At 41.2% G+C, this 26,709-nt stretch overlaps 2 protein-coding genes across 5 annotated transcripts; one reads left to right on the plus strand and one right to left on the minus strand.

The window, feature by feature from the left end:
* Positions 1–1,175: 1,175 nt before the first annotated feature.
* srek1 (splicing regulatory glutamine/lysine-rich protein 1) lies at positions 1,176–13,030 on the plus strand. Of its 4 annotated transcripts, none has more exons than XM_071524122.1 (11): positions 1,176–1,421; positions 1,580–1,713; positions 4,005–4,120; positions 4,211–4,378; positions 4,586–4,764; positions 4,939–5,069; positions 5,157–5,271; positions 5,380–5,493; positions 6,145–6,216; positions 6,370–6,493; positions 9,653–13,030. In XM_071524122.1, the coding sequence occupies exons 1-11, from the start codon at positions 1,294–1,296 to the stop codon at positions 9,818–9,820; spliced, it is 1,449 nt and encodes a 482-aa protein (XP_071380223.1). In that variant the 5' UTR covers positions 1,176–1,293; the 3' UTR covers positions 9,821–13,030. The 4 variants fall into 4 exon arrangements, with proteins under 4 accessions (XP_071380223.1, XP_071380224.1, XP_071380225.1 ...); XM_071524123.1 differs by having other exon boundaries at positions 4,214–4,378; XM_071524124.1 differs by lacking the exon at positions 1,176–1,421 and adding an exon at positions 2,447–3,629.
* A 65-nt stretch (positions 13,031–13,095) lies between these two features.
* On the minus strand, positions 13,096–26,130 carry LOC139648063 (interleukin-31 receptor subunit alpha). The gene is made up of 17 exons (XM_071524120.1): positions 26,001–26,130; positions 25,700–25,800; positions 25,169–25,222; positions 24,824–24,877; positions 24,551–24,677; positions 24,170–24,321; positions 23,912–24,057; positions 23,536–23,677; positions 23,176–23,264; positions 22,842–23,046; positions 22,579–22,764; positions 22,352–22,483; positions 22,065–22,220; positions 19,927–20,070; positions 19,648–19,729; positions 18,936–19,017; positions 13,096–18,560 (listed from the first exon to the last, which is right to left on the minus strand). The coding sequence occupies exons 2-17, from the start codon at positions 25,779–25,781 to the stop codon at positions 18,063–18,065; spliced, it is 2,331 nt and encodes a 776-aa protein (XP_071380221.1). The 5' UTR covers positions 25,782–25,800; positions 26,001–26,130; the 3' UTR covers positions 13,096–18,062.
* Positions 26,131–26,709: the final 579 nt, after the last annotated feature.

Below are 26,709 nucleotides of genomic sequence, written 5' to 3' on the forward strand. Positions count from 1 at the left end.
ATAATATGAGCCAACAGGCTGCATGACACAATATTTTCCAAATGATTTAACTGAAAATTTTGACTGAATGAATTGGAAAAATCAAAGATGAATGATAAATTGGATCCTAAATGAATAATCAATTATATACAGTATAGATATACAATGTGACCCAACATTTTAAGTTCTAGGGTGCAACTATGCCGTCATCCACAATTCTGTTAGGGCATCTGTTAGGAGGACCCCAGTGTATATCTATACTGTATATAATTGATTATGCCAATCTATGATTCATCTTTGATTTTTCCAATTCATTCAGTCAAAATTTTCAGTTAAATCATTTGGAAAATATTGTGTCATGCAGCCTGTTGGCTCATATTATCATCATGCAGTATATTGTCATTGTTGTTCAAAGAAAACATTAAAATATATAGAAAGAGTGTTTTTAAAATGATAAAGAAATGTCTATTGAACCTGTTTGCATTAAATGTATGTAGTTTTTGGCTTTAATCTATGGTTTGTGTCCTTCTCACACACACATTTACACCAATAGGGCCCCATTGTATTTGTCTGTTTAAAGTGCTGGCTGCACTAGTTACCTGTTAGGGGCTGGTGACATCAGAGGGTGAAGTGAATAGTCAAATAACCTACTTTTATGATAAGATAACAGTCTTTGGTACATATAAATGAAATTTTTTGGTGATTGGTCTCCTTATTTTAATAATGGCAGACATATATATACATACCTTTTGGATTTTTAATTTCCTATTCAATTTCCGCCTATAATTCATTTGTGTTTAAGTGTATACATTTCACAGATGGACTAAGGTATTGATGAAATCTTTGCTTTATTGAAGCCTAAATTTTCACTATTTTCGGTTTTGGGGAGGATCCAAACATCAACCAAATAAACTAATTTTGCAGTAAAATATCTTTATACAACCATCCATTTCAAAAACTAGACATATTAAAGTTATGAAAAAACATGGTTGTGCTTTGTTCTACCTCGGGTAGGGGTATCTCAACTTTTAGGGGCCTTAGTTCCTCTACTAAATGTAGCAAGTCTTTGGTACAAACTCCAGCCGCGTAGGGGGCGCTAGTGCACCTGCAGGTCGGTTGCCAGCCGCCGTTCAAAATAACAACAAGCAGAGAAAGAAGGCAGGGAGTGAGACCTCTCGCTTCGCCTGCCTGGATACTTTCTGCAGCGCGCCGACTGGGATGACTGCGAGATATCCTGCAAACACCACTCTTTAATTCATCTCATTGATTTTTTTTTTTTTATAATTTTTTTTTATTTTTTATCACCGGGGCGAAATGAGTGGGATACCGGGAACCGCTGTCGTCCAGATCACCAACCTGTCTTCAGCCGTGAGCAGCGAGCAGATGCGCACTCTGTTCGGCTTCCTGGGGGACATCGAGGAGCTGCGGCTCTACCCGCCGGAGTAAGCGCAGCCCACCTGGGCATGTCTGATAAGGCAACAGCCTGGCTCTGCGGCCCTTTCCCACTCTGGATAATCATGAAAAATAAGCCTGGTGGAAATTCCTCATGCGTGAACTAGCTGTAATTAATAACTGTCCTTTCTGCTCTTGTCGTTCACAGCAATGCGCCTCTGTCTTTCTCGTCCAAAGTGTGCTATATAAAGTATCGAGAACCTTCCAGTGTTGGTGTGGCGCAACATCTAACCAATACTGTTTTTATTGACAGAGCTCTGATAGTAGTGCCATGTGCGGAAGGTGAGTGCAATGAAAAGATGTTTAGGGTTGTCTCACTGGACTTGTTGTGGCCTCCTTCCCCCTGAATTCAGCCTTCACTTCTGTTTGGGATGAATTCTGGGATATTTACCCCCCTCACACACATCGAAATAAAGCCAATTTATGCCATTGACGAGTTCATATTTAACCTTATGTGACACAGAGAAACTGCAACATTCACAGGTCGTATCATCACCTCACTTAAACCTAATTGCACACAGTCATAGTATCAGCTATAGTTCAGGTTGCTGTGCTTGGTGACACAAGGTGGTTTCAACAGTAGAAAACATTAATTCTAGTTACTTTGATTTTTTTTCAAGCTTCAAGACAAATTGTCAGTAATATACATGGGCTTACACCACTGTAAACACTGGGATCTAAGAAACTAGTAGCTAGTGTTTGGTGTTTTCTTTTTTTCCATAAAGAATAGTGATTAGTCGTTTTAAGAAAATGGTAAAATAAGTACATGGCAATACAGCTAACTTAAACTTTTTTCTCTCTTTTTCATCTTATTTTTGGTGCCTTTTTTCCCCTTTAAATTTCCCTCTCTTTTGGTGCCACTGTTGTTCCCTTATGTATAGCTAAATAAAAATAAAATAAAATAATATCGCCTCTAACTTGATGCTTTTGTCCACGTGACTTGGTGCTGGATGGCTACTGAGTTTATTAATTTGGTTTTGTATGTTTTTTCTGTGTGATTATGTGTGCATATCAGATGACTAGACTGGCCCAGCTGTTACACTACACTAGCCTGAGTCAGGCATTGTTTTCCAAGCCACTATCCCCGATCGGGCCAACGCAGCCTTCAAGGGGGGAATGTGACCAGGAGAATAGCCCGCTGAACCTTCCAAGATGGACACCTTGTCTCTTTTTATTTATTTTTCTTTTCTTTTGGTTTGTTTCCTTTCATACTTTCCCATGTTGTCCATTCTCTGCTGTCTCTATCTAGAAACTACAGTATTGCCTATCTCTAGCGTTGTTTTTATATTTGTTATTTTGGTTTGTTTTGATTTTTGTCCAACCCCCACCCCCCCTCTCTCTCTCTGCTTCTACAGCTGCAACTTGTGTGTGATTGGGTTCTGTCCAGGTTGCTACGGCATACCGGTGGGATGCGTATCACACATGGGGTGCTATGAAGATGACTAACACTTTACTCTCTTTGTCTCCTACACTTGTTGATATAGTTGAGGGGCTAGTCATGATAAGCGTGAGACCCAATAACAAAACCTCTCCCTCATTTGGACAAAGTATGTTGTAAATTCTAATCAACGTTTAAGAGTTTTCCCTCACATTTTGTGCACTGCAGCTTTGAAATGGATCTTTAGCAGCTAAGAAACCATCCATTAAGCCTCATTATCTTTTTGACTTGGACAGTTGTGACACAGGCATTAATGCTTTGCGTTGTTATTATGTTTGGAAATATATTTCCTAGCACTGGAAGTGTTTAGGAAGCAGACTTGTCGTGTTACAGATATGGTAATTCATACTCAGTGCCTCCAGCTTATGGTGAAGTGAATCTGTAGTTATGTTTTTTCTTTATCAGTCTGGTGCATCCTCATGCATAATGTTAAGTGCTAGCCAACTCAAAGTGTAAAGCTCTCCTCTTTAACACACCTCTCTTCTCCACCAAGAAAGCAGCAGATTTAATCAGGATTGAGATGAGAAAGATTCCTAATTCGATGTTTCTTTTTTTTTTTGGTTAACATTTCCTACAATTCTTAAAATTGTTGTTCTTTTCTGTATTTGATGTCCTGTGTGCTATTAGTGATGCAGCCATTGGGGTTGTCTTGTGTTGCACACCTTTCCAACACTGCGAAACGATCGCCCCCCTCCCCCCCCACGGAAAAGCGCCCATGCTTGATATCGTATGGTTCATGACCAATATGTTTCCAGTACAGGTGACCCATGCATCAAAGTGTTGACTCATTCTCTGCATTGTTTTTTTCTTTCTTTTTTTGATCTATGAAAAGAGACCAAGGACAAAATCTGTTTTTCTTTTGTTTGTGAGAAAAAAAAAAAGTAAAAGACTTTTGAAGTTCTTTGCCAATAATAATTCAGATTGACTGAGGAGAATGTTTAACTCTAATGAAACCAAAGTAAGGATGCTCGGTCTCCAGTATACCATGGTTAGACTGTAGAACACTTGTAGGCTGTGTGAGGAAGTTTATGCTCTCTTTCTCTCTAGAATACAGTGGGCTAATTGTGCAGACATAGAGGAGACAGAGAGGAAAGTCCCTCTATTGCCTTCACCAACACCTGCTTCTGTCCTGCAGGGAAGATCCCGGAGGAGGCCAAGGCCTTGTCGCTCTTGGCCCCGGCCGCCCCTGTGCCCAGTCTGATTCCTGGTGGGGGACTGCTACCAATTCCCACTCCAGCTCCCATTCAGAATGTGAGTGAGCTTCTTCTTCTTCTGAGTGTCTCCTGTGCCTGTCATGTGAGTTTAACATGAAGTGTGTGTGTGTGTTTTGCGTTACACCAGCAGTTGAACCTTCCCATAGTGAATCGGCCGTCGGCTGTCCTGGACAACTCGGCGGCATCGTCGTCATCCTCATCAGCGCTCTCCCAGCCCCCCCTCATGGGGAATGTGGATCCCTCTAAAATCGATGAGATCAGGAGGACCGTCTATGTCGGCAACCTGAACTCACAGGTAGCAAACGCTGAATCTGGATCAGATATACTCTTCTAGTCCGAAACGTATCATATGTTTCCTTCACAGAAAGATGAATTGTTTTTGCCAAATCTGTCTATATTCCCATCTGATTATCTCTCATATCTTCTTGTGGTTACATCTGCAAAACAGTGACTGGCTCTTGGCGTGATGCTGTGGTTATAACATGCTGTCTTTCATCCATAGACCACCACTGCAGAACAGCTGCTGGAGTTCTTCAAGCAGGTGGGAGATGTGAAGTTTGTGCGGATGGCCGGAGACGAGACTCAGCCGACGCGCTTCGCCTTCGTAGAGTTCGTTGACCAGGACTCCGTGTCCCGAGCCCTGACCTTCAACGGAGTCATGTTTGGAGACAGACCCTTGAAGTACGCATTCCACTATTTCAGCACAGTCGATCCCAGCATCAGACATTGTAAATCAAACAATAGTGGCAGTTCAGTCGGAGAGAAATGTAGCCGTTTCTTGTCGTGATTCGTGTTGTTTTTGAGAGTGTGAAAGCCGCTGTCGGTGTCAGCTGGGATTGTGTTGCTGTTTTCCAGGATTAATCATTCCAACAACGCCATAGTGAAGCCCCCGGAGCTGACGCCGCAGGCTGCTGCAAAGGAGCTGGAGAGCGTGATGAAGAGGGTGAGGGAGGCCCAGTCTACCATCGCGGCCGCCATAGAACCAGGTACAAAACCGTCTGTTATGGTCTGCTGCATGCGTGGGGGTTATTACGACGCAGATCTGAGCTCTGACACTGCCGCTCTCGTTTTAGCGGATGAGAAGAAGCGCTCCCCCAGTCGCTCCAGGAGGCCGCGCCGGTCCCGCACGCGCTCCCGCTCCCGCTCGCACTCGAGGACGCGCAGGAAAAGGTCCCGATCGAAACACAGGTACTGAGCCTCAACAGGAACCTCTGGACTTTGTAACTTTGTAACGTCAGATGACACGCCCGATACGCTTGTTGTCGTTTTCGGTGACGTGGTTTTCCTCCCCTGCAGGAGCAAGCCGTCTCAGAGGTTGTGGCCCAAGGTGAGCGACTCCCACAGCTCCCGCAGCGGCCACAGGAGGCGCTCTCGCTCCAGAGACAGGAAGCACAGCCGCAGTCGCTCCAGGTATGGCTGAACTACAATATAATACTGAACTATTTGAGGAAATGCCTTGAAGTCATTGAAGTGAAAGATTGAAAAATTCATAGAGCAGAAATATACACAGCCTGAATCTTGATCCCTAACATTGTGATTTCTTTTAAGATAAGATCACACTTATATTGGGGGAAATTAGGGTTGCAGCAGTAAAGGTAATAGAAGTCAATGGAGAAAAAGAAGAGTATAAGCAGTATATAAAAAAAGGAATATATCAAATAAGCAATAAAAAACATTGAATGCCCTCTGTTGGTGAATGAGGCCGTATGCTGCGTTCACTTGGTGTGGGAATATTTGTTGGAGCGAATGGATGTCTCAAAGCAACAACGTGGAATTGTTTATCAAAGTGATACACATGTAGTTTTGTAGTGACATTAACTTGACCTAAAAAAAACACATATTAAAAAAAAAAAAACTCTCTCTGGGGAGCATGACCCCACTAGCTGTAATGCATCTTTGTGTTTTTATTACCTTTTTGACCCCTGATGTGTTTGCATCCCTAATTTTTTAAGTCAGTTTGTTCATACACGCACGCACACATGCACAGAGTTGCTTTGTCAGCGAGCACACTCACGTTTTCCTCAGAAAATGTACCTAATCTAATGAATGTGGCGTCATCAGGGGCCACAGGAGGAGGAGCAAGGATCGGTCCAGGAGCCCCCGGAGGAAAGCTAGATCACCCTCACCGAAGAGGTAAAACCCAGCACATCTCCACCCTGCCTTACCAAACCGTTTCCTTCCATCCGACCCGTACTAGATGGATTAACAACCACTTATTATTCCCAGAGGCGTTTGGTGGCCTTGGCAGAGTCTTACGTTTGACTTGATTTCTTTGGCCTCTTCCAGGGGCAAGAAAGACAAGAGGAGGGAGCGCAGCAGGGACAGAAAGGACCGGTCCACATCCAGGAAGAGGAGCCGCAAAGATGAGGAGAGGATGAACCGCAAGGCTAAACCCGTGAAGGTAACAAAGGTATTATTTTAGGAATCTCTGACTTAACCCAAACGTCCCTGTAGAGGTGCACTGAAGTGTCTGTAGTACTGTAGTCGGCGCTGATCCAGCTCCCAAATACTCATACTGAGATTGCCAACTTAAGCTGTCCCGATACAGATGCTTTAAAGGAATAGTTCACCCAAAAATGCAAATTTTGTCATTATCTACTCAACCTCATCAGTGGAAACACCGGTGGGAATTGGTTCTAGGTTCTACTTGGTTCTTTAGAGTTCCAAAAACTGCAAAAAAATTACTATAAAATTTCTCAGTGTAGCTTGTGCATCTTAATTCAAGTGTCCTAAAGCCAAATGGTTGCATTGTGAGTCCAAAAGACCTGTATTTACATGTATATGTAGCGAAAGTCTTCACTAAATCCACCGTTTTAGAAAGCATTCACACTTGTGCACACCCACACATTGCGTGTTCACACTCTGCTCGACGTGAACACGCTGCCTTTCCCCACAACGGTCAATTGTAAAGAATGTAATGGCTTACATTCTGATGAAGGCATTCGTGTCCAAAACATCAATGGAATGAAATTAATTGTGTAGTTTGTTAAATACATTTATATAGAGAGCAGAGTGGCACGTCTTCACTTAATCTGATGGAGCAGAGCAGTCAGCCAATCACAGGTCCTGTCAAACTGTCAATCATACCGAATCGAATCACGGCAAGATGTCCAAACCACACTACTGGTCAGGTGCCGATAAGAGAGAGAGAAGAAAAACAGAGGAAGTGAAAACACAAATGAAGGGTATGCTATTGTGCTAAGGAGGAATATAATGTATGTAAAAAGTTACATAGTCTTCTTATATCATGACTGGTCTGGCAACAACAAAGGGTTAACAGCTTTGTTGCCACTGTGCAGCAGCACTCAGAGGAGCTCCAGAAAGTGCTGCTCCCTCTAGTGGGATAACTCTGGACATCACTAACCAGAGAAAAATAATGACATATTTTGGTACAACATAACTGACAATCCTATGAATACACAGTTCAAATTTTAATCTGATAATCTCTCCACTCTTGAGCCACTTGAGGCTAATGAAAGTTCTTGTATGTTCAGAATCTGCAAGTCTTGACTAAACGGTGTCTTTGAATGTAAAAATCTAAAATGATCTAATGTCATATGTCAAGTGCTTGAAACTAAAGTAATATTTAGGCATGTGTATTCAACATCTGGTGGTATTAAAAATGTGTTTTGAAGCCTGTGTTCAAAAGATTCACTGGGCATGTGCTGCACATTAACAGCTGCAATATGTTACTCTTTTTAGGGTCACTGAGGGTCGCTCAGCCGATCTACATAATAAAGTACTCGGCACTCGTATAAGTTCAGAAAAAATTGAGAGCATGGTCAACTTGTTCCTCTCTGTGTTTCCCCTTCTCTCTTTTATGATGGAGACATCATAAAACACGTGAACTCTGGCCTACTTTTGAAAGGTTTCCTACAAAGATCGTATCAGAATGCTCTTGAGATAAAAGATGACGCCTTTTAGACTCGTCACATTTCATCTTTTGCATCGATAACAATCAGCAGACAGGTGAGCAAATGTTCCACTTGGAAACCGCTAGAAACCGCTCATGCAGATGTGTGCGCTTGGAGTTGCACTGCAGAGTCTATACAGTATTGCCATGTAGTCTATATATGGATGTGTGCAGTGTAGGTCATGTAAGGGATGAAATTGATGCGGGTAGAAAAAGTTATTATGTGAGAGATGGCAAGTAAAAGTTGTGAGAACATCCCACACGTTTCTCGCGTTCCTCTTCAGTCACTCTCAAAGCTGGTCGTGTGTCTGAAGGCTAATTGTGGTTCAGTGTCAAAATGTCACAGTGTAGGTGTCTGCAGTGTCAGCCAGGGCTTCCGCTACACAAATGACACCTCTGGCAAGCTACTGTGTCTCTTTATTCAGATACAGATCTAACTGGATACCAATTTGTCTTACTAGATGGTAATGCTGCCTGTCTTGTGTCCTTGGTCTTGTGTTGGTTTCGCTTCACATTCTCCAAATCAGAAATATTATCCAAAAACATGACAATGTCTGTTACTCGTACGCAGACAATACATATTATTCCATCATGGTGAAATAACACAGCTATAATACCTCGACTCCTTAATTTTAAACATTAAAAGATTGATGACAGGTAGGTAGGTTTCCTTTTCTACAATGCTGACAAATCAGAAATGCTTGTTGTGGCCCTCGATAGCAAAGTGGTCTAGCGGCGCGATTGGCTGTTAAATCGACCAATCGGAGCCAATGTTCCCACTGCATGTCTCTCTCTGCTTCAGGTGGCAGAAAAACCAAAACGGAGAATTGACTGGGCCTACTTTTCCAGACGTCCCGGTCTGCAGCCCGGTTTGAACACGGTTTAATTCCTTGTCTGAACATTCATCCGTTTAATTTCACTTAAGCGGCTGAAGCCATGCGGAGAGGCTGCTTCAAAGACCGGGCCAAAAACCACTGGGTAGCTCCGGCTACTTGGCTAGTACTGACAAGTGAGCAGCTGTCCTTACTATGTCCTTGCTCAAATTTGCTATCTAGAAATTAAAGCATAATCAGCATAATGTCACTCTAGAATTGCAAGAGAGAGTTTGTTGATGTCTTTTTTTGAGGGGCTCATGCAGTGAGAATGCTTCTAGATTCACCTCCTCTGAGACTAAAGTCATTTACAGGCCTGAGCAGGTTGCCTTGGGTCTTCTAGATTTTTTTTGTCATTTGTGTGATGTCATCAGCTTAGCCTCGATGTTGGGAATTATTGGAAATTGTGGATGAACAATTGATACACTCGGGTTTGATACTTGAAGCTGTTATATTGGTCAACCTGACAGGCAAAACAGGTGGTGAGCTTGAAACTAGCAGCAAGCTAGTTTTCACTTGTTTTGTGTTTTTATTTCTTTTTTCTCTCACTATTTATTTGCATGTTCTTCCTCTGAAAAACACATTGGGACAAAAGTACACTTGACTTGATGTAAATGGAAATTCAGATTGAGGCTTTGGTTTATTTTATTAGTAATATATTTAGGGGTCTTTTTTCACTCAAGTCATTTATTCCAACGGATATTGAAATGTCACTTTACAGCTAATACAACTGCTGCTGATCAGTCTTGTTTACTGGTCATCTGAATAAGTTGTGTCGTTTCAGGTGCAAAGGGACTATAACAGGGAAGAAAAGGAAGACTACGAAAGTGACGGGGAAGACTCGGCCACGCCCAGCGAGGACATGACATCATCACCGTGTGCCCAACACAATGGCAGCTACAAGATGCACGCTGAGGAGGACGCATCCATGGGTGCAGACAGCACCAAGTGACTGTTAAAGGCGCCATGGAAATGAGTCCCGTCCCTTCAGATCTTCTGACACCCAGTGCGTGCGTATATATATATATATATACACACACACACACACACACAGATACACACGTCGTCAGGCACAGTGGTGTATTTTCATCAACCCTTCCTCCCATTGAACAAGCCGATTTTTCAGTTCCCTTTAATAGTGTACACTCGTGCAACACGTGCAACACTGGAGATGTGCCGACATGGACCCCAGAACTGAACTCATTTTTCAGTCACGCCTGAAGGGCAAATGAGCACCTGGTGCAGCGGAGACAGTCCCACCTGTCCCATGCCTGATATTCCAGCATGACAGCATTGGATTTAGCTACTGTTGGTCAGCTGTTATATTGAAAATGGCCTAAACTAACTCCACCATGGCAGAAGCAACAGTTAAAAATTCAGACATTATTAACCCCATGAAGTATTCAGCATTCAAGATTAAGCCTTTTTAACTTGTAACATAACAATTTTTACTGTTATGGAGAGGATATTGGCACTTAAGTCCCACCAAGAACGAACATATCCACTCACAGAGCACCACAAATCCACATAAACGCTGAGCACAAAAGTTATTGCTCTTCTACAAAAAAAAACGAAAATCACTTGTGACATGTAAACGGATAATTAAATGAATATTAAACGACAGAATAAATCCATCTTTTGCTAAAACATATTTTCCAATCAAAATTGCATTCGTGTGTCATCACATACTGCCACCCCCCCCAAATATGTATTCATAAATGAATACATATTTGATTGTGCATTTGTGGATCATTAGACAATTGTGCAGGATTCCCACGCTCAAATAATAAAGAAATAAACATCATTAAACTTTTGGAAAGTTATGACATTTTAAATAATGATACTAACTTTATCATTACAGGGAAAAAAAATTAGAGTAATTTGGGACACAAATGAGAACACAGTTGCTGTGAGACTTTGTGTTTTCAACCTCTCACTGTTCTCACCATGCAAAGGCTCCCGTCTTTTTGCTCGATATCCAGCAAGCGAATTCAAGCCTCTGTGGGATTAAGTGACCAAGGCAAATTGCTCATGTTGGAAGTAAGCATCCAGTATCCAGTTTCAGGCAACGTTGTGTCATGCAGAATATTTCCATGTGCGAAATATGATTGATATTGCTTTATATACAGGAGTACGTTGTTGAACGGCATCAGCATGAAGGCGCATTTATTCCAATGCCTTTTACTTCCATTTACATCCAAGTCACAAGTGCAAAAGGATTCATTTTATGGACTGTGAATAACATTTGTGTATGATGTTTTTATGTGGATTGTGCTCAGTGAGTGTATATGTTCATTCTTTGTTTGTGTGAACTTAAGTCCCAAAATATCCCAGTAAGCTGAAAGGAAGGATACGAGGGAGTGTAATGGGTGTTAAGTCTAGGCCCTCTGTCTGAACCAGTGACCGCGTTGTTCCCGAGGACAGGGACAAGTCCTCCAAGCCTGAACCAGCTGGGAAGCTCTCTAGACTTGTCCTAGTCCCCCCCCCCCCCCCCCAGAACCACCAGTGTCCGCCTGCCCAAGACCCCCAGACTGTCTAACAAAAGACTCTCATGATGGCCGTCCCAGCCAGAGATCCCACAGGAAGGACTAAGTTTGTACTTGTTTCTAACAGATGCTCCTTACCAGCCACTGGCAGCAGATTTTAATAGTAGTGTTGTCTCTGACTTGTATGGACATTCCCATGATGGACAAACACAAACAATGTTTTCACTCTCCATCCCTCCAATGTCCTCTTCACCACTCGCTTCAGAACTCCAAAAAGCCTTTTATCCCTCTCAGGCTACAAGTTTTTTTACACTAAATACTGTATTAGAACATTTAAGAAAAAAAAAAAAAAATGTTTTTGTCATCATATTTCAAACAGCAATGTGCAGCAGTAATCTGCTTGAACAATAAAAAAAAATGTTTTGTGCTGTAAATCATGTCTGATTTATTTGTGAGATTGGAATTATAAGGTTCAGGCTGGAGTGTGGGTCGGTGATGTTGAGCGTCAAATTTTTGACAGACCAGCTGGCAAAACTGTTGAGTAGTGAATTCTGTCTTTACAGCTCAGCAAGGCCTGTAGCCACATGGTGCGTTCAATGCAAAATATTAAAATCCTAGGACATCTGCGTTTTGGTTCTGGAAGCTTCTATCTCACGGTTTACAATGAGGTAGCCTCACCTTCACTGGGAGACCTGATACGATTGCATCAAACCAATTTTGGTATCGTATTTTACATTTGGATCATATTTACACTCCTTTAAATCCTAAGCCTTACATCGTGAGCTCTGGTAATCATAATGTCAATTTCCAAACAGGAAATTTCACTTCATAAACAGATTTCACTTTTAAAAACTAATGTCAATTAAGCGATGTACTCACCAGCAGGTTGTTGTACGTTCGACTTCTCTTGTCTCATAGTAAGATAAATCTAATTTTCTGCTCATATTTTTGTGGTACTCCTTGTCTACTGTGTGTTGGCATTGGATTGGACTCTCTCTTCCTGGCCTTTTTTCTCTCTTGATCTCCCTTTTTTCTTCCTTTTTTACTGATGTGGCTCCTCTGCTGTGTTCATCCATCTTACTCATTATCTCTACATGCTGTTTCTGGACTATTCATTCAGTACCCAGCTGGATAACTCAGTGTGTCACCAGAGTTTTGGTACATTAACTGGGATGGTGAACAGTTGACAGGGGTTTGTTGATATTGCATTGTTATAGATTCATCACTACATTAAGTAAAACAACGATTGTTCTAGACCATCTCATGTTAGGCTCTGTAGCTAGACTTGGGTATCTAGTGTTTGCTAGCACATTAGAGGGATAATGGTTTGTTGGTAAACCAGCGATTAGCCTTGATAAAGCCTAAAATCCCCACTTACCCTTGATTATTATCATGAATTTTTTTTTTTTTTTTTAATCCTATTTTCTGGCTTATGCGCAACATTAAGTTTATGATTGGATGGGAAGTAGAACCTCATATTACCAAGCTGAAATGCAGTTTCTGAGATTGACCTTTCTTTTAAATATTTAACCCCAAAATGTTTTTTTTTTGTTTTGTTTTTTAAATAACACCACAGAAGCAACATTCAAAGATTAAAGCTGCAATAAGTGATTTTCTGACCACTAGAGGGCGACAGAAACTGCAACACATTTGTAAATAAAGCACAGCAAAGACGAACCTAGACCGTGCATAAATGCTAATAGCTAAGCTAAACATACCTATGGAGAAGTGTCGCCGGTTATTTTTCTCCCGCTGAAGGTTACATGTCCCACAATGACAAGTGAAGAGATAGGTAGCAAGTTTACTAGTTTAACAAGTTTACTAGTTTAACAGGTTTTCTCACTCGCTTCATTGATTCTGCTATTACCAGAGTTTTTTTCAGGGATGGGAGGGGGAGAGCGCCGCTTTCAAACAGCGAGGGAGGAGACGAGCTAGTTTTAAAAAAAGGAAAAGCTACGACTCGGGGCGAATTTGACAACAAGCTTGAGAAAAGAGGTGAAAACAACAACACAGCTGGCTGCTGTGTGGATATTGGTTAATATTGTGTCTCAATGAAATCTCCACATAGCACACATTAGCTTCAGGATTGGTTTAAGGTCTGATATCACTTACTGCAGGTTTAAGAATATGGATAACTCAACTTTGATTAAAAGAACCTTATAATTCCCAGCTCAGGTCATTTGTTGTACGAGACTTTAAGGGGTAAAAAGAATGGAGATCCCTCTGTCACACAAACCAGCCTCTCACCACCTACAGTATACTATATGAGGTATCATGGGGTGTAACAACCCTTTTGTCTCTTAGTCTGCTACACTGGGCTTGGTGTGGTTGTGATGGCATGTTCCCATGTTCTGTTTTACACAAGTGTACTGAATGAAAGGGAACTGTATGTTACATGTAGTCCAGGTGCCCTGAAAGAAGTGAAGAACGACTAGGGATGTACCGATCCGGTCTTTCTTTGTCTCCGATACTGATCTGGGTTATTACATTTTGAGTATCTGCTGATCCTGAGTAGAATCCAATATTTTTGTAATTAATGGAAACGTATTCATTTGTCAGCCCTGCACTTCAAAGTACAGTAAAGCTTGAATCAACTCATTCCAGTGCGTGGTCCAACTCACCAGTGACATTGGGCAGATCCAAGTGTCTGTAATCAAAGTAATTGCTTGCATTACATCTTTTAAGCAATGTAGCGTTCACATAACCTTGTTGTACAGTAGCGGGACGGCAGCGTCTGAGTCGGTCCAAATGCTCCATTAAATGGCCAAAACTACATTTTCCACTACCAAGAAGGGCTGGTCATCCAGTGCAATAAATTCAATAATAATCTTCTTTTGTTTTTTGTTTATTTTTGTTCTGTTTTTAGCTTTTTGGGGTAATTTATCCAATTTTTACAGTGCGTCCTCATAGGTTTGCTGTCTTGGCACAGACTTTTTGAGAGCTACTATGTGTAAAAACTCCTTCAAACGGTGTTTCTCCAACTACCCGATTCAATTAGCAGCACTGTAATTAGCTCAGCTGCTGTCACCCCTCCAAACACTTGCATTGCAAACATTACAATTAGCTGTTTGACTGCTTTTGGGTTTAAAGTAATTCCAGACTGCAGACATGACTGCTACCCCGCTGTGTGCAGCTGAGCGGTGGATGACGCTCGTTTACGGCAAATACTTTGTCAATTTGCATAGATGGATTGGTGGGGGGGCGGAAATTAAATAAATACACTTAGAAATGGATTGGAAGTTGATCGAACAACCTGTGGCTGAAACTGATACCTCAAAATTCACCCAGATCGGGTCCGATTAGAATACCGGATATCGGATTGGTACATCCCTAGTAACATGCTCCACAGGGATGAACTAAAGGCCGAGACAAAAACAGGATTTCCCCTGATGTATCAAATGCTCGTTTTCCCTTTGGGTGTCACTGTAGAAAAACTCCAGCTGCAGGGTCTGTGAAGACATGTTTTCCATATTCTCTGTGTTGCACCTTTCCCCGTCACTCGGGAGCCGGGGTTACGTACATAACGTACCATTTTGATTTCACGACTTGAAGTGCTGTAATTACAAGAATGCAGACCCCTGTTGTACCATTTTTGCTACAATATTATGAAAAAACAAATGAACGTGCAGGTTTTTAGATATTTGGACAGTTTGATTTCTCTCATTTCTCTACATTTGCTTTATTTCCTGTTTCTGTTCTATGGGTGTACACTTTACATGCTAAGCTTTTTGTATTTTGGTTACTAGTAGTTGCAGCAAAATCACAGTCAATGTACCATGTTCCCTCTCCTGTTATTGATGTAATGCCGTGAGACAAAATCTATTTACTGTTTCATTGATATAATACTGGCCTATACTGTAAACTGGTGGTGTTGTGCAAAATGTCTGACAGGCTAACGAAGCTCACAATGCCGATCTAGACGAGGCTGAACATGAGATATTTCACAGGTCAACTAATTGCTCGCAAGCACAGACAAGTCGAAAAGTGCCTAGACTCAGATTGTACAAAATATTCTAATGAAAAATATGGAGACTTATTGACAGATGCAACCTGAATTTATTGTTTAGGTAGACTGAGATGTATGGCTAAAACTATTAAGAAGTTATATTAAGTATTGCGAGTACTATTGTCTTCAGTAATTAATAGCAGAATAGAGATTGGACATTCACAAATTTTGTTATTGTTTTAAAAAATTTCAGCTTGTCAAGTTTTTGTCATTTCTGGTGTTGATAAAGCCATTATTGAGAGATGTGGTGAATAAAAAGAAACTAGTATCTGCAATCTGGCCCCAGATTGAGAACACTGTTTTTGAGTTTCTGTCAAAGCTTGGTATATTTTGAAAGCTTTAGTTTTGCTAAAGGTTTTAAGACTTAATGACGTTCTCAGCCAAATTCCACTTGTATGGCTTTAACAGACCAGATTGTTTTTGTTTTTTTAAGCATATGCAAGGCCTCGGTTTGAAGTGGTAATATATCTTGTGATAATGTTTGGTAAAAAGGCATTTCAGACACAATTAACTGACATCTTTAATAAGTATGTGAAGAATTTTATTTTTTATATCCATGTATTCATATATATACTGTAGAAACCATGTGGGCTCACTCCTGAGGGGGCGTGCTCTTGATATCTGCGTTTGAGAGTATTGGTGTAAAGGTTTGGTAATACTCTTGTTTTGAAGAGCTTGGATGTATGTAAGTGATCCTCTAAAATTTGTATCTTTATCAAAACATGATATCATGATACGTTCCCAAAAAAAGATACCCAATAAAGAGACTTTTCATTCAGTTGTTTTGCACTGGTTCCTGTGCTGTGTCATACCATATTGTACAGATACCTGCCAAAAAGTGCCTGGAAGTGTACTGAAGTGATGCAACAGCATTCTTACACAAGAAATCTGATCATATAGTATTGCTATTAATTCACTTAAAGGTTCTAAGTGTTTTTATACTGCTGAAACTGCACTTCCTGCTTCCTAATGATCTGAATCAACCTTAGCGCTGCTGCTGCTCCACCTGAGCACAGCTTTGAATGTGGTCAACCACAATGTTCTTAGATTGTGTTGAAAACTACATTGGTATTTGAGAATTGGTGCTTTCATGGTTTAGGTCCCATCTATTAGAAAGACCGCATTGCGTCATCCACAACAATATGACCTCAGAGTGTTGTAATTTGGACTTGGCATTAATTGTCCTGTCCTGCTCTCTGGTTTCCCTAATCCTACCTTTTAAAAATCATCAGCTCTGGGGGCCCCGGTGGCTCACTGAGTAGAGCGTGTACCACATAAGGCTCAGTCCTTCCCGCAGTAACTGGGTTCGAATCCAGCCCACGGTCATTTGCTGCATGTCCTCCCCTCTCTCTCTCACACTATCTCTGTCCCCTCTCTCTCTCACACTATCTCTGTCAATAAAGCATAAAAATGCCTAAAAATATTGAGAAAATAAAAATAAAAATCTTACAAAAATAGTGCAACCAGAATCTCGACCAAAACCGCACCACATAACGGCTATCACATCCTTCCTACACTGGCTCCCAATCCATGCCAGATCTGACTTAAAGGTGCTAATATATAACATATACAGTATATACTGCCATGCACAGTCCGTTCACAAGACACTGGCTGCCTATCTATCCCAGCAGTCCAAAAAAACTGCTGGCAGCAGAAGTTTTCTCTTTAGCAGTCTCCCTGCTGCGATTAGAGAGACAAATTCTACTGCTGTCTTTAAATCGAGCCTTAAAACCCTGTTTATTTTCACTATCGTTTGGTCAACCTTAGCTTTGCGCAATTACTGGGAGTGACTCAGTCTCTTCATAGAGTAAGGTCAGACTAGTTAGTTAGCACTAGTTCAGCTTCCTGCTGATGGGAATTTAGTTTATATGTCCTGTTTTTTTGCAGTCTGTGTGCGCCTGTTCATTTTGGTGCATGTCTGTTAGAGTTAAGCGGTCCCCCACTCTCCCTCCTCACCTCCGGTCATAGTTGTTGTCTATGGTGACTGAGACAGCGCTGACATTCCTGCACTACTACACCATCATCATCACACAGTGACGATAGTGACCACATTATGTTGATACCTTGCGCCAGATCCGGATGTTTCACCCTAGTGTTCTTACTGTGTGTATTCTGGGTATTTTATGTTCCATTTTGTCACTGACATTTTTTCCTCATGAGACTTTCATGGGAGCTTTTCCTTGTTCTCATAGAGAGTCTAAGGGTCGAAGTTTTCATATGTGAAGCCCTTTGAGACTGGAACTGTGATTAAGGGCTAAGTCTGGGTGGAGAACACAGTCTCCACTGCTCTAGAATCTCCTGTAAGTGCTCAAATGGACTGAGAGTCTGTAAGCAAGGGCACAGTTAGCCATGTTTGCATTATAAGCTATTCACATCATCAGATTTACAGATGGAATTAAGATACAATATGTACAGAAATGTATGCAGGGATGCGTACCAGCTAATGTACAATGACTTCTTTTTATAAGCAAATCCATGCTGCTGACCAACAACAAAACAGTGCTCGTCAGCCCCTAATTCAATTTCTTGGTATCACTTCTGATGTTATTAATCTTCAGGACTAGCAGAGTAATAAAGGGACTAATTTGATCCAAACCTTCACAGACTACAGTTCCATCTTTATCTGGTCCGCACAAAGTCCTTGTGTGTATTAATCCCATGGGCCTGGCTCTTCATGGTCTGTAATCCCATTCCAAGCTATTTTACAAAAAAGTGGAAAGCTCCTTGCTGCTCTCAGATGGACTGGTACTATGTTGACGTACATAGTCCAGTCCTGATCTCGTCCCGGTCCGGTCTGTGTCCTGTGGCTGGAGCGCCACAGCTTCACTGACCGCTGCCGCTGGAATGCTCTGAGGCGTCGCCTGCTGGAACATTTCCATGGTGGTATAGTCACTCGGAAAGGCAAAAGGAGAACTTTGGAAGTCTTTCTGTTGTGTGTCCGAGTGTGTGGCAGCAGTAACGCTGCCAGGTGAGAGATCTCCGGCTGCATCGCTTGTGTCTCTTTGGAACCAGTTGCAAGTCACATCTGGTGACGGCGGCTCAGAGTCTGAGTCTCCCTCAGCCTCTGTGTCATGCAGAGGATACGGTAACGCTGGTGATGATGACCCAGCAGGGTTAGTTTCAGGTCCTTTCTCAACTATATGAAGACTATTTGTATCCCATTCCTCTAACTTCTCAGTGTTGATGGGCTCTAGGAGTTCCTGAGGGAAAAAAACAAGAAATTAATACTTAATCGGTGCATTGGGATGGAAATCCTCTATTTATATCTATCTATCTATCTATAGTTTAGTACAATAACAAAGAAAAATACAAAAACATGAAATATGCAATTCCTTATTAAGGAGTCTTTGTGGGAATAAAACCTGTTCTGCCTATCCTCTTTTGAAAAATGGCAACCGTGTATCTCCTTTTGAAAGACAGCAGCTTAAAGTATATAGGATTAGGATATAGGATATAAGGATTTTAGTAGCAATAGCTTGGGTGCTGTACATTGTGTTTGGTTCCGGGACCCACAATGATCAAACTGGTGGTATCTAACATAGTTATCAATAATACTCAAGCAAACAGACACTTACCAGCTCATAGGGGCCATCTATTTTCTGCATTGTATTGCTGTTGCCAGGGTTGGGTATGCTTGGCCAAAGAACCACTTTTGCTCTGAAAAAAAACAACAAAATAATGCTTGGGTCCATTGTGACGTTCAACCTTCAACCATGTGCACCAGTCAGACCAAAATGAGATTTTGATGGACCATTAGTTTGGACCATAGACATGTGTTTTTATACAAATACATGTATTTTATAGTTTATACTTTAACTTACTATTTCATATTTTTCTCTTCTATTTTATTTCTAATACTTATACTGCAGTGTACAGGAGTCTGCACACAAGAATTTAACTCGCTTTTATACTCGCTGTAATTGTGGTGTGACAATAAAACTTGAAACTTGAAACTTAACTTGTTTACATTTTTTTTAATTAAATTTGCATTTAGTCTACACTCAGAGCCCCTTAATTATATTGTGTTTACTTCAGATATTTCTACTCATGTCAATAAAGTCATAGGAGTGATTTGATTTTTGCTATGTACTTTCACTTTTGATAGTTTTTTTTTACAGTACCACATGTGGGAACAGGAGGTGCACTTTGCTTTCCCACAGCTTGTCAGTGATAATGTACAGCATATCATATGGTGTAAGTCAATTTCTCCTGGTTTTATTTCAGCCCGAATTAAAGATTAGCGACATCTTGTTCAAGCTGCTGTTGAAAGTGACTGATGCGCTGTACCTTTTTAACAATGGAGGTCCAAATATCAGCACAATGGCCACAACAGCAGCGGCTGTGATAACACCAATTAGAATGCCATAACCTATGGAGGGAAAATAAAGACGGTAAATGCATGATTGCTAAGGAGATCTACACAAGGTGAGGACATTTCATTGGCCTTTGATGCAAATAACAAAAATCAGAAACTCATATATGTGTGAAATTCAAAGGACATTACAATTTGTCTTCTCTTTTATGAAATATTAATGGTTAAAATGGTTGTTGGATTAATATGTAAACCTTGAGGATTCGTTTTAAAGAGGCTTGCTCTGCTTCGCACCCCTGCTCCTGCTCGGGTGAAAGCTGATATCTGGACCAGGTACGCTGTTCCACTTTTTAGATCCCCCAGTTCATGGCTATTTGACGCTGGATCCACTGTAATGTCTGCAATCAAGAGTGCCAGTTTTCAAAACCAATGAACCATTACAGTACAGCTCAAAACTCACCAGTGGAGCTCTACTGCAAATACGACTCGATAGTGAGACACTTCTGCTTTAATACTCAGAAACCCCAAGAGACTGCGGGACCGCAGTAAAAAATATCTGGCGGAGTGTGGGAAATCCACTGAGAATAACTGCATTTAAAGGCCGCATGCAACTGCAGTCAACGGGTGTGAAGCAAACGCTGCCTCTGGTGAAATAATTGTCAGTTGTATATATGAATTAACAAAAATTACATGTCTGAAACAAGAAGAATAGAAGTTTAAAGGTACTGTTTGTAAGATTCATAAATTGCTTGTTATTAGTGACACCTGTGGCCCTTAAGGTAACTGCAGTCAGCATCCTGTTGCTCGTGCTCGCGTGTGTGCCCGCACTCCGTAGGCGCGAGTGAGCATCCTGTGTATCGGCCAAAACAGTGACCATATGAACGTGATGGACCGGCATCATGTTGATAGATGAGGAAGCAGTTTCTTTTTTTTTTTTTTTTTACTTGCATTCAAATGTTGATCGCCATGGTGGCACAGAGAAAAAAGTACGACCTGAAATTCAAGCTGTCAGTTGTCAAATTTGCTCAACAAAACTCAGGAGAAGCAGCAGCAAGACATTTCTCCGTTGATCTTCTTTTTTTTTTTAAATCTTTTTTCTAAGGTAGGCTACTGGTATTTTGATACGGGGCTCTCCCTCTCTCTCTCTGTGCTTTAGAACGTAACCGCTGTGAAACAATCAGAATATAACGTTTTATTTCTCTGATTCACCGGCTTTCTCGCTACTACCGCTCCCTCTCTTTATTCACTTTCTAGCTTGCTCGACCATCTCTCTCTCTCTCTCTAGCTCGCTCGACCATCTCTCTCTCTCTCTCTCTCGGGCTATTAATTGAAGTTATGTTAAGTATGTTTTCAGTGCTGTGTTTTTGTGAGGAGGAACTGTGACTATGTGTGAACTTTGTCGGGTGATAACATTACATTGGCTGTATTTATAACATTATAGGTTGGCGTTAGCTTGCTAGCCAGTTTTCATATGTGAAAACAGCAATAGTTTCACCGTGAGGCTCAGCAATGTCGCTGTTATCTGCAATAACGCTGTTAGTGAACTACACGGAATATGTAGGCTATATGTATTCATCATTTCTTGAATGACTGTAGTTCACCTTGCTGTGTCATTACAGCTTACCATTGTTTATTTCACCGTTACTGTAAATCAGCATTGTAGTTCACTGTACAAATGCCAGATCCATGCAGCATAGCTAAGTTACAGCTAGCTGGCTAACCTTAGCATAGCTTTGTTTACAGTTAGATAACGTTATTTGGCCGCCGCTGCCGCACACAGGAGAGGTTTGCCTTCAGGGCTTTCTGCCAGAAAGCCTTTCTGACAGAAATCCACGGTTAGGGTTTGGGTAGGGGTTAGGGTTACCCTAAGGCTTTCTACCAGAAAGCCCTGAAGGCAAACTTGTCCCGTGTGCGCCGCTGCCTTGCATCGCTCTTGGCTAGTAGAAGGCAATCGTTATACACCTTTGCTTTGTAACGTTACATCATTTATTGTTGGCTAAAATCAACACTATTTGTCATAATAGCTACATAACTTAGTATCATGGATCACGTTAGCTGGTGAAGTGATTTGGCAAGCTAGCCAACTAACATATCCACTCAGAAAGTATTACGTTACGAGCAAGCAAGCTATAGAAGTAGTGAAGCTGAAGAGACTAGCCACGGGAGCGTGCATAACGTCACATCCGTTGGAGTCTCCCGGAAAAAACGGCCCGAGTCCTTCACATAGAATGTAGCTTTACACACTGTTACAGGCAACGGAGAAAGTCGGCTGAGGTCTCATTTTTTAAGTTACGTTACAACCTGTTCACACATTGGCAATAAAAAATGATTTATACATGTAAAAAGTTTGTAAAAGTTACATATAGAACCTTTAAGAGTGGACGGTGCTTACTTTTCTCTGTTTCCTTCTGGTCGTACTCGGTGTAGTGGATGATGTAGCCCAGTAGGAAACCTCTGAGGTCTTCCTCTGGGACAGACAGCCATTGCAGCACCATTGAGTTCCGCATCACACTGTGGCCGCTGATGTTAGTGGGAGCACTGATGGGGGCTTGGGGAACAGAACAACAGATGGACAGTATTGGCCTGTTCATTATGATCTTCACTGTCGATCGTTATTCCAATAAAGCTATGAAACCAAACGCTAAGATGAGCAAAAGGTAGATGGTCTCTCTGACTCACATCCTTCAGTAAAATAGACCTGCATCCTTCCATAAGTGCTCTCGCTGTCGTTGACGCGCTTCAGGTTGCAGGGGTCTTTGTCCGGTCTGGTGTGGAGAGCGATGTTGTATCTCTTGTACGGCTCAAAAGGATCTGGGACATTTAAACAACCAAATGGGCTGTTTAGAGGTGGGGAAACACTCCATTTTATCTCTTCACTTACAGAAATATGTGGAATATTTACACACCGTTTTTAAGGGATATTGTCTTATAGTTGTTTGCATTCTCAAAGAAGGACTTGTAAGCTGCTTTATATCCTTTCCTGCCCCACTCCACCGAATAGCAGGAATATTTTTTGATGAGATCATCTTTCCAAGACAGAGTGTAAGATGTGTTGCTGTTGAATGTCACATTCAGCTTCCCGGCTCCCGTATCTGCGGGGACAAGGCAGTTCATTTGTGTATAATCATTATTCTTTATCTAATCTTATAACCCCGTACCTACTCCTTACCCATGCCCTCTTGTGGGAGAATTGTCTGGCTCGCTGCCGGGGAGGTGCTGGCTCGGTTGAAGGCAGTGATGTTGAGATGATATTCTGAATTGGACAGGATCAGTGTGACCTCGGGCCGAGCGGTATGGATCCAGTCACACGGCTCCTCTCCTGACGCTTTCTCGATCGTCACGTTGTAGCCTTCAAAACCCTCGCTGACGGGAAGCTAGTGAACAGTCATTTTGCGATCACAATAAAACAACTCACCGATCGCAGATCAACATCAGCTAGCACTTTGATATGGTTGAAAATGAAAAAAATGAAAAAATGTAAGAGATAAAGTAAAAGAATTAACCTTCCATGTTACAGTGAGCAGTCGGCATCCTTTTCTTGGTGCAATCTCAGCAGCTTTTACTTTGAGGATGACAGGCTGCACTGTCAGTTCTGAAAGAGAACTTGATTAGACACCTCGCTTATTCAGTTAATATAAGAAACAACAAACCACACCAGTCTATTCCATTGTATATCTCAGTATTAAAGTGCCATGTGTTTCCTGCTGTCCCATATACTGGAAGAAAAGGAAACAATATTTGGTTTATTATTTGATAAGTGTGATATCACATAGACCCAATGAAAACCCACTCATGTTTAATGGAATAACATTTAGAAATAGCCTTTTCATTTTAAGAATAAACCAAGTAGAGGGCACACTGACCTGGTGGGACAGTGTGGATTTCACTCCATGGGCACTGTGAACATTTGTGGTTGGAGACGCACTGTACCTGCACCTCGTAGGCCAGTGAGGAGGTGAGGTTCCCCACTGTGCACCTCTCCCTGTCCTGGGATCGCACCAGCGACTGTAAACAACATGGGAATCAACGGATACCAGGAGGCATTGTCCAAACTTTAACCTAGATATTAGATATTATTGTTGAGTAACTCCTTTGCTTTCTAAGCAATATTTGAAACTATATATTTAAAACTCTACACTGTATTTAAAATCTGTGTCAAGGATGCTTATTTTACATGGCATTTGTAAATTTGAATGTCTCAAATACATCTTTGTGTTTGCGGGTGTGTTGGATACCGACCTCGCTCCATGACAAGCTGTCCAGCGCTTTATATCTCACAGAGTAACGTTGGATGTCTTTCATCTCCTGCTGTCTCCAGCTCACGTTCACTTCTAGTCTCCTTGAATGGCGACTGAAGGTCACCTTATCGGGAGGACCACATCGAACTAAAATGGGAAAAATCCTCAAACCTTAACATACCTCTATCACTGAGTTTTAACACCAAAGTGAAAGAAAAAAATAAATCTTGCTTGTAAAAATGAATTCTTGTGAGCTTACCCATGTGTTTTGGTGACCCTTTGAAAAATGCTTTTGTGCAGTTATTTGGGTCGCTCTTTTCAACAACATGAACGGTCATGTTATATTTTCCAAATAAGGTGATAGTTTGAGAGATCCCAGATATGTTGTCGTACACTCGGCAGGGCTTGTGTCTACAAGGAGCAACATGTTATGGAAAAATGATTATTAGCAGAGTAATAACAGTAATGCCCTGATGGTTAATATCAAAAGTCATTACAAAACACATGAAGACAGTGTTGGTGGGTGGGTGAGTTGCGTTTTGCGTGTGCAGTCAGTATGTTTATGGTTTATTTGACGTACTTGTAGTCTAGGCAGGGGTAAATGGAAAAGTGAATCAGGGAGAAACCTGGTATTACTTACGCTTGTTCTATGATGAGTGTGTATGTCGTATTTGATGTGTGGTCTCCAGGTGTCCACACACACCTCGATACCATACTTATAGTTTCCATGTTTTGTTGACGAAAGCAATCTAAATCACGGACTCCATCTGAAAGACAGGCAGCCTAATGTTTAGGAGTAAAAAAAGTGGTCAAGATGTATCCTATGAGATGTTTTTTCCTGAAAATGGACACTGCTTTTCTGTTTTTTTCCCCCAATCTCTTCTCTCAAACGACTCAAATTCATTTTCATTACCTGGGTAAGTCCCACAGCGCTCATAGGAGGAAATGGTGCTAGGCTTGCATTTCACTGGAATATGGTGCAAAATTGAATTAGTATGCTGCATTGTAGACATGAAACAATTTTCAACTTTATTGTATTGTAGTTAGTGGAGATGTATTTAGTAGAAATGATACCGCCAGCAGGAGCAGAGTAGAAGGTCTACACAATATTTATAACTTATTACAATCTGTTTGCAACATGTCATTAATCTATTCTGCTGAGAAATTAATTGAATTATTTGAGGTAATACAAAGGAACCACTGTGATAATGAGATCAGCAACCCAAAATCTGCAGACAAAAAAGTAAGACAAGCCTACCTGAAGATGCTTGGACAAGAGAGCAGAGCGGGGTGCAGCAAGCAAGGATCAAACCTTGAATATGAACAAAGTACAGCGTGACTTTGGTAGGCTATAGCAGAATCATTTAGGAGAAAATAGGCTAAATCTGCCTTACTATGACTGTTTTTTTTTTGTTTTTTTTACCAAGTCCTGTAGCCCAATGTGCGCTCCTTATCGTACACACATTCAGTACATATTCAGTAGAAAATTAGTTTGCCAAGAATCATATATATCCCATAATAGTCTATGTAACACTGTTTAGTAAATCACTGGTGATCAGATTTAAATTAAATTCATACAGCTAAAAACAGTCTTTAGCCCTCTAAGCTGAATTCAACTTAAGTTTAGAAGGATATTACGATTTACTTTACCGGTGCTATGCATTAGGAGGGTTTCTTCGAATAGCCTACAGTGTTTTAAAACCTTTAATTACCACTAAAAAGCAGCACACCACATAGGCTACAAACAAAACTAAACTAATATATGCGTATACTAATATTGGCCACTTACCAAGGATAAAACGTAGGAGTGACTTGCGTAGAAAGTGCATTTTGGGTCTAAAGCAATCAAGTCGAAGTCCATGGCCAACCATTTCGCCTTCAACTGACGGACTGAAAGACAGAAAGCAAGAAACCAAGAGTGGCTTTTGAGTTTTTGAGGCAATCGCACACAGTCTGTTACCATTCATCGGGATGATGCACTGCGCGCGCTGAATGGCACTGGAGGCAGCGTGTACGGGGCAGAGTACCGGTCTAGACGGGGAGAAATGGAAAACAATTAACAATCATCACACAAATCTGATGTTACTTACACTTACTGTACAGAGATCACGGTGTGTATCTCTGTTGTATGTTTAGGTGTCCACTTTCATTGCCGGTCCTTCACAGAACCACCTCATTTAGGTTTACCAAAGCAGTCTAAAACATGTGGACTCCATGCGTATTCCTGGCACAGCAGGTGCGCTGCCGGCTCATGTAAGAAAACAGGATCGATCCGAAGATGGATGATGAAATGAACGCCTTCATAAAGCTGGAGCTTGCATTAGAAAACTGTTTTCTTCTTTCTACTTCTTCTTTCTACAAATAGAGGTGTCCATCATGACTCATGTGAGGTTAACCCCTTTCAAATGAAAGTCGCGTTGATATAGGGGAGAGCCGGGCAATTTGTCACGTGGGTAAGCTGTCAAAGTGGTTTTAGTTCTGAAACTGAATATTTTAGAGACAAAAGTCCAATTAAAAAAATGTTTTACTTTCTTAATAAGAGGTTACCTATGTTGAATACAAAAGTCTAAGTCAAACCACTCTAACATAAAAGCTGAAAGTAATTAATGAAAATCTTAGTGTTTTTCCTCTCAGTTTTTTTCTTATAAAGGAATCAAAATAATTATACATAATACATAATGCATTTTAGACATCCAGTAGAAGATATTAATAATTTTCAGTTCCAGTTTGGTGGAAAGAAATTGAATTATGCAACATACTGTAAATATCTTGGATTCTATCTTGATGAGCATATGAATT

The sequence above is a fragment of the Centroberyx affinis genome, unplaced genomic scaffold (assembly GCF_046629955.1).
Source record: "Centroberyx affinis isolate AG114_WGS23_722 - 3 ecotype Tasmania unplaced genomic scaffold, CSIRO-AGI_Caff_v1 ptg001151l_1, whole genome shotgun sequence".
NCBI lineage: Eukaryota > Metazoa > Chordata > Actinopteri > Beryciformes > Berycidae > Centroberyx > Centroberyx affinis.

Coding starts and splice junctions, on each gene's coding strand:
- srek1 (XM_071524122.1), top strand. CDS start 1,294: ATGAGTGGGATACCGGGAACCGCTGTCGTCCAGATCACCAACCTGTCT. Junction 1,422..1,579: donor CTGCGGCTCTACCCGCCGGA/GTAAGCGCAGCC, acceptor TGTCGTTCACAG/CAATGCGCCTCTGTCTTTCT. Junction 5,070..5,156: donor CGCGGCCGCCATAGAACCAG/GTACAAAACCGT, acceptor CTCTCGTTTTAG/CGGATGAGAAGAAGCGCTCC.
- LOC139648063 (XM_071524120.1), bottom strand. CDS start 25,781: ATGGTTGGCCATGGACTTCGACTTGATTGCTTTAGACCCAAAATGCAC. Junction 22,221..22,351: donor GGTCTATTTTACTGAAGGAT/GTGAGTCAGAGA, acceptor CTGTTCCCCAAG/CCCCCATCAGTGCTCCCACT. Junction 19,730..19,926: donor CTTTAAAACGAATCCTCAAG/GTTTACATATTA, acceptor TTCCCTCCATAG/GTTATGGCATTCTAATTGGT.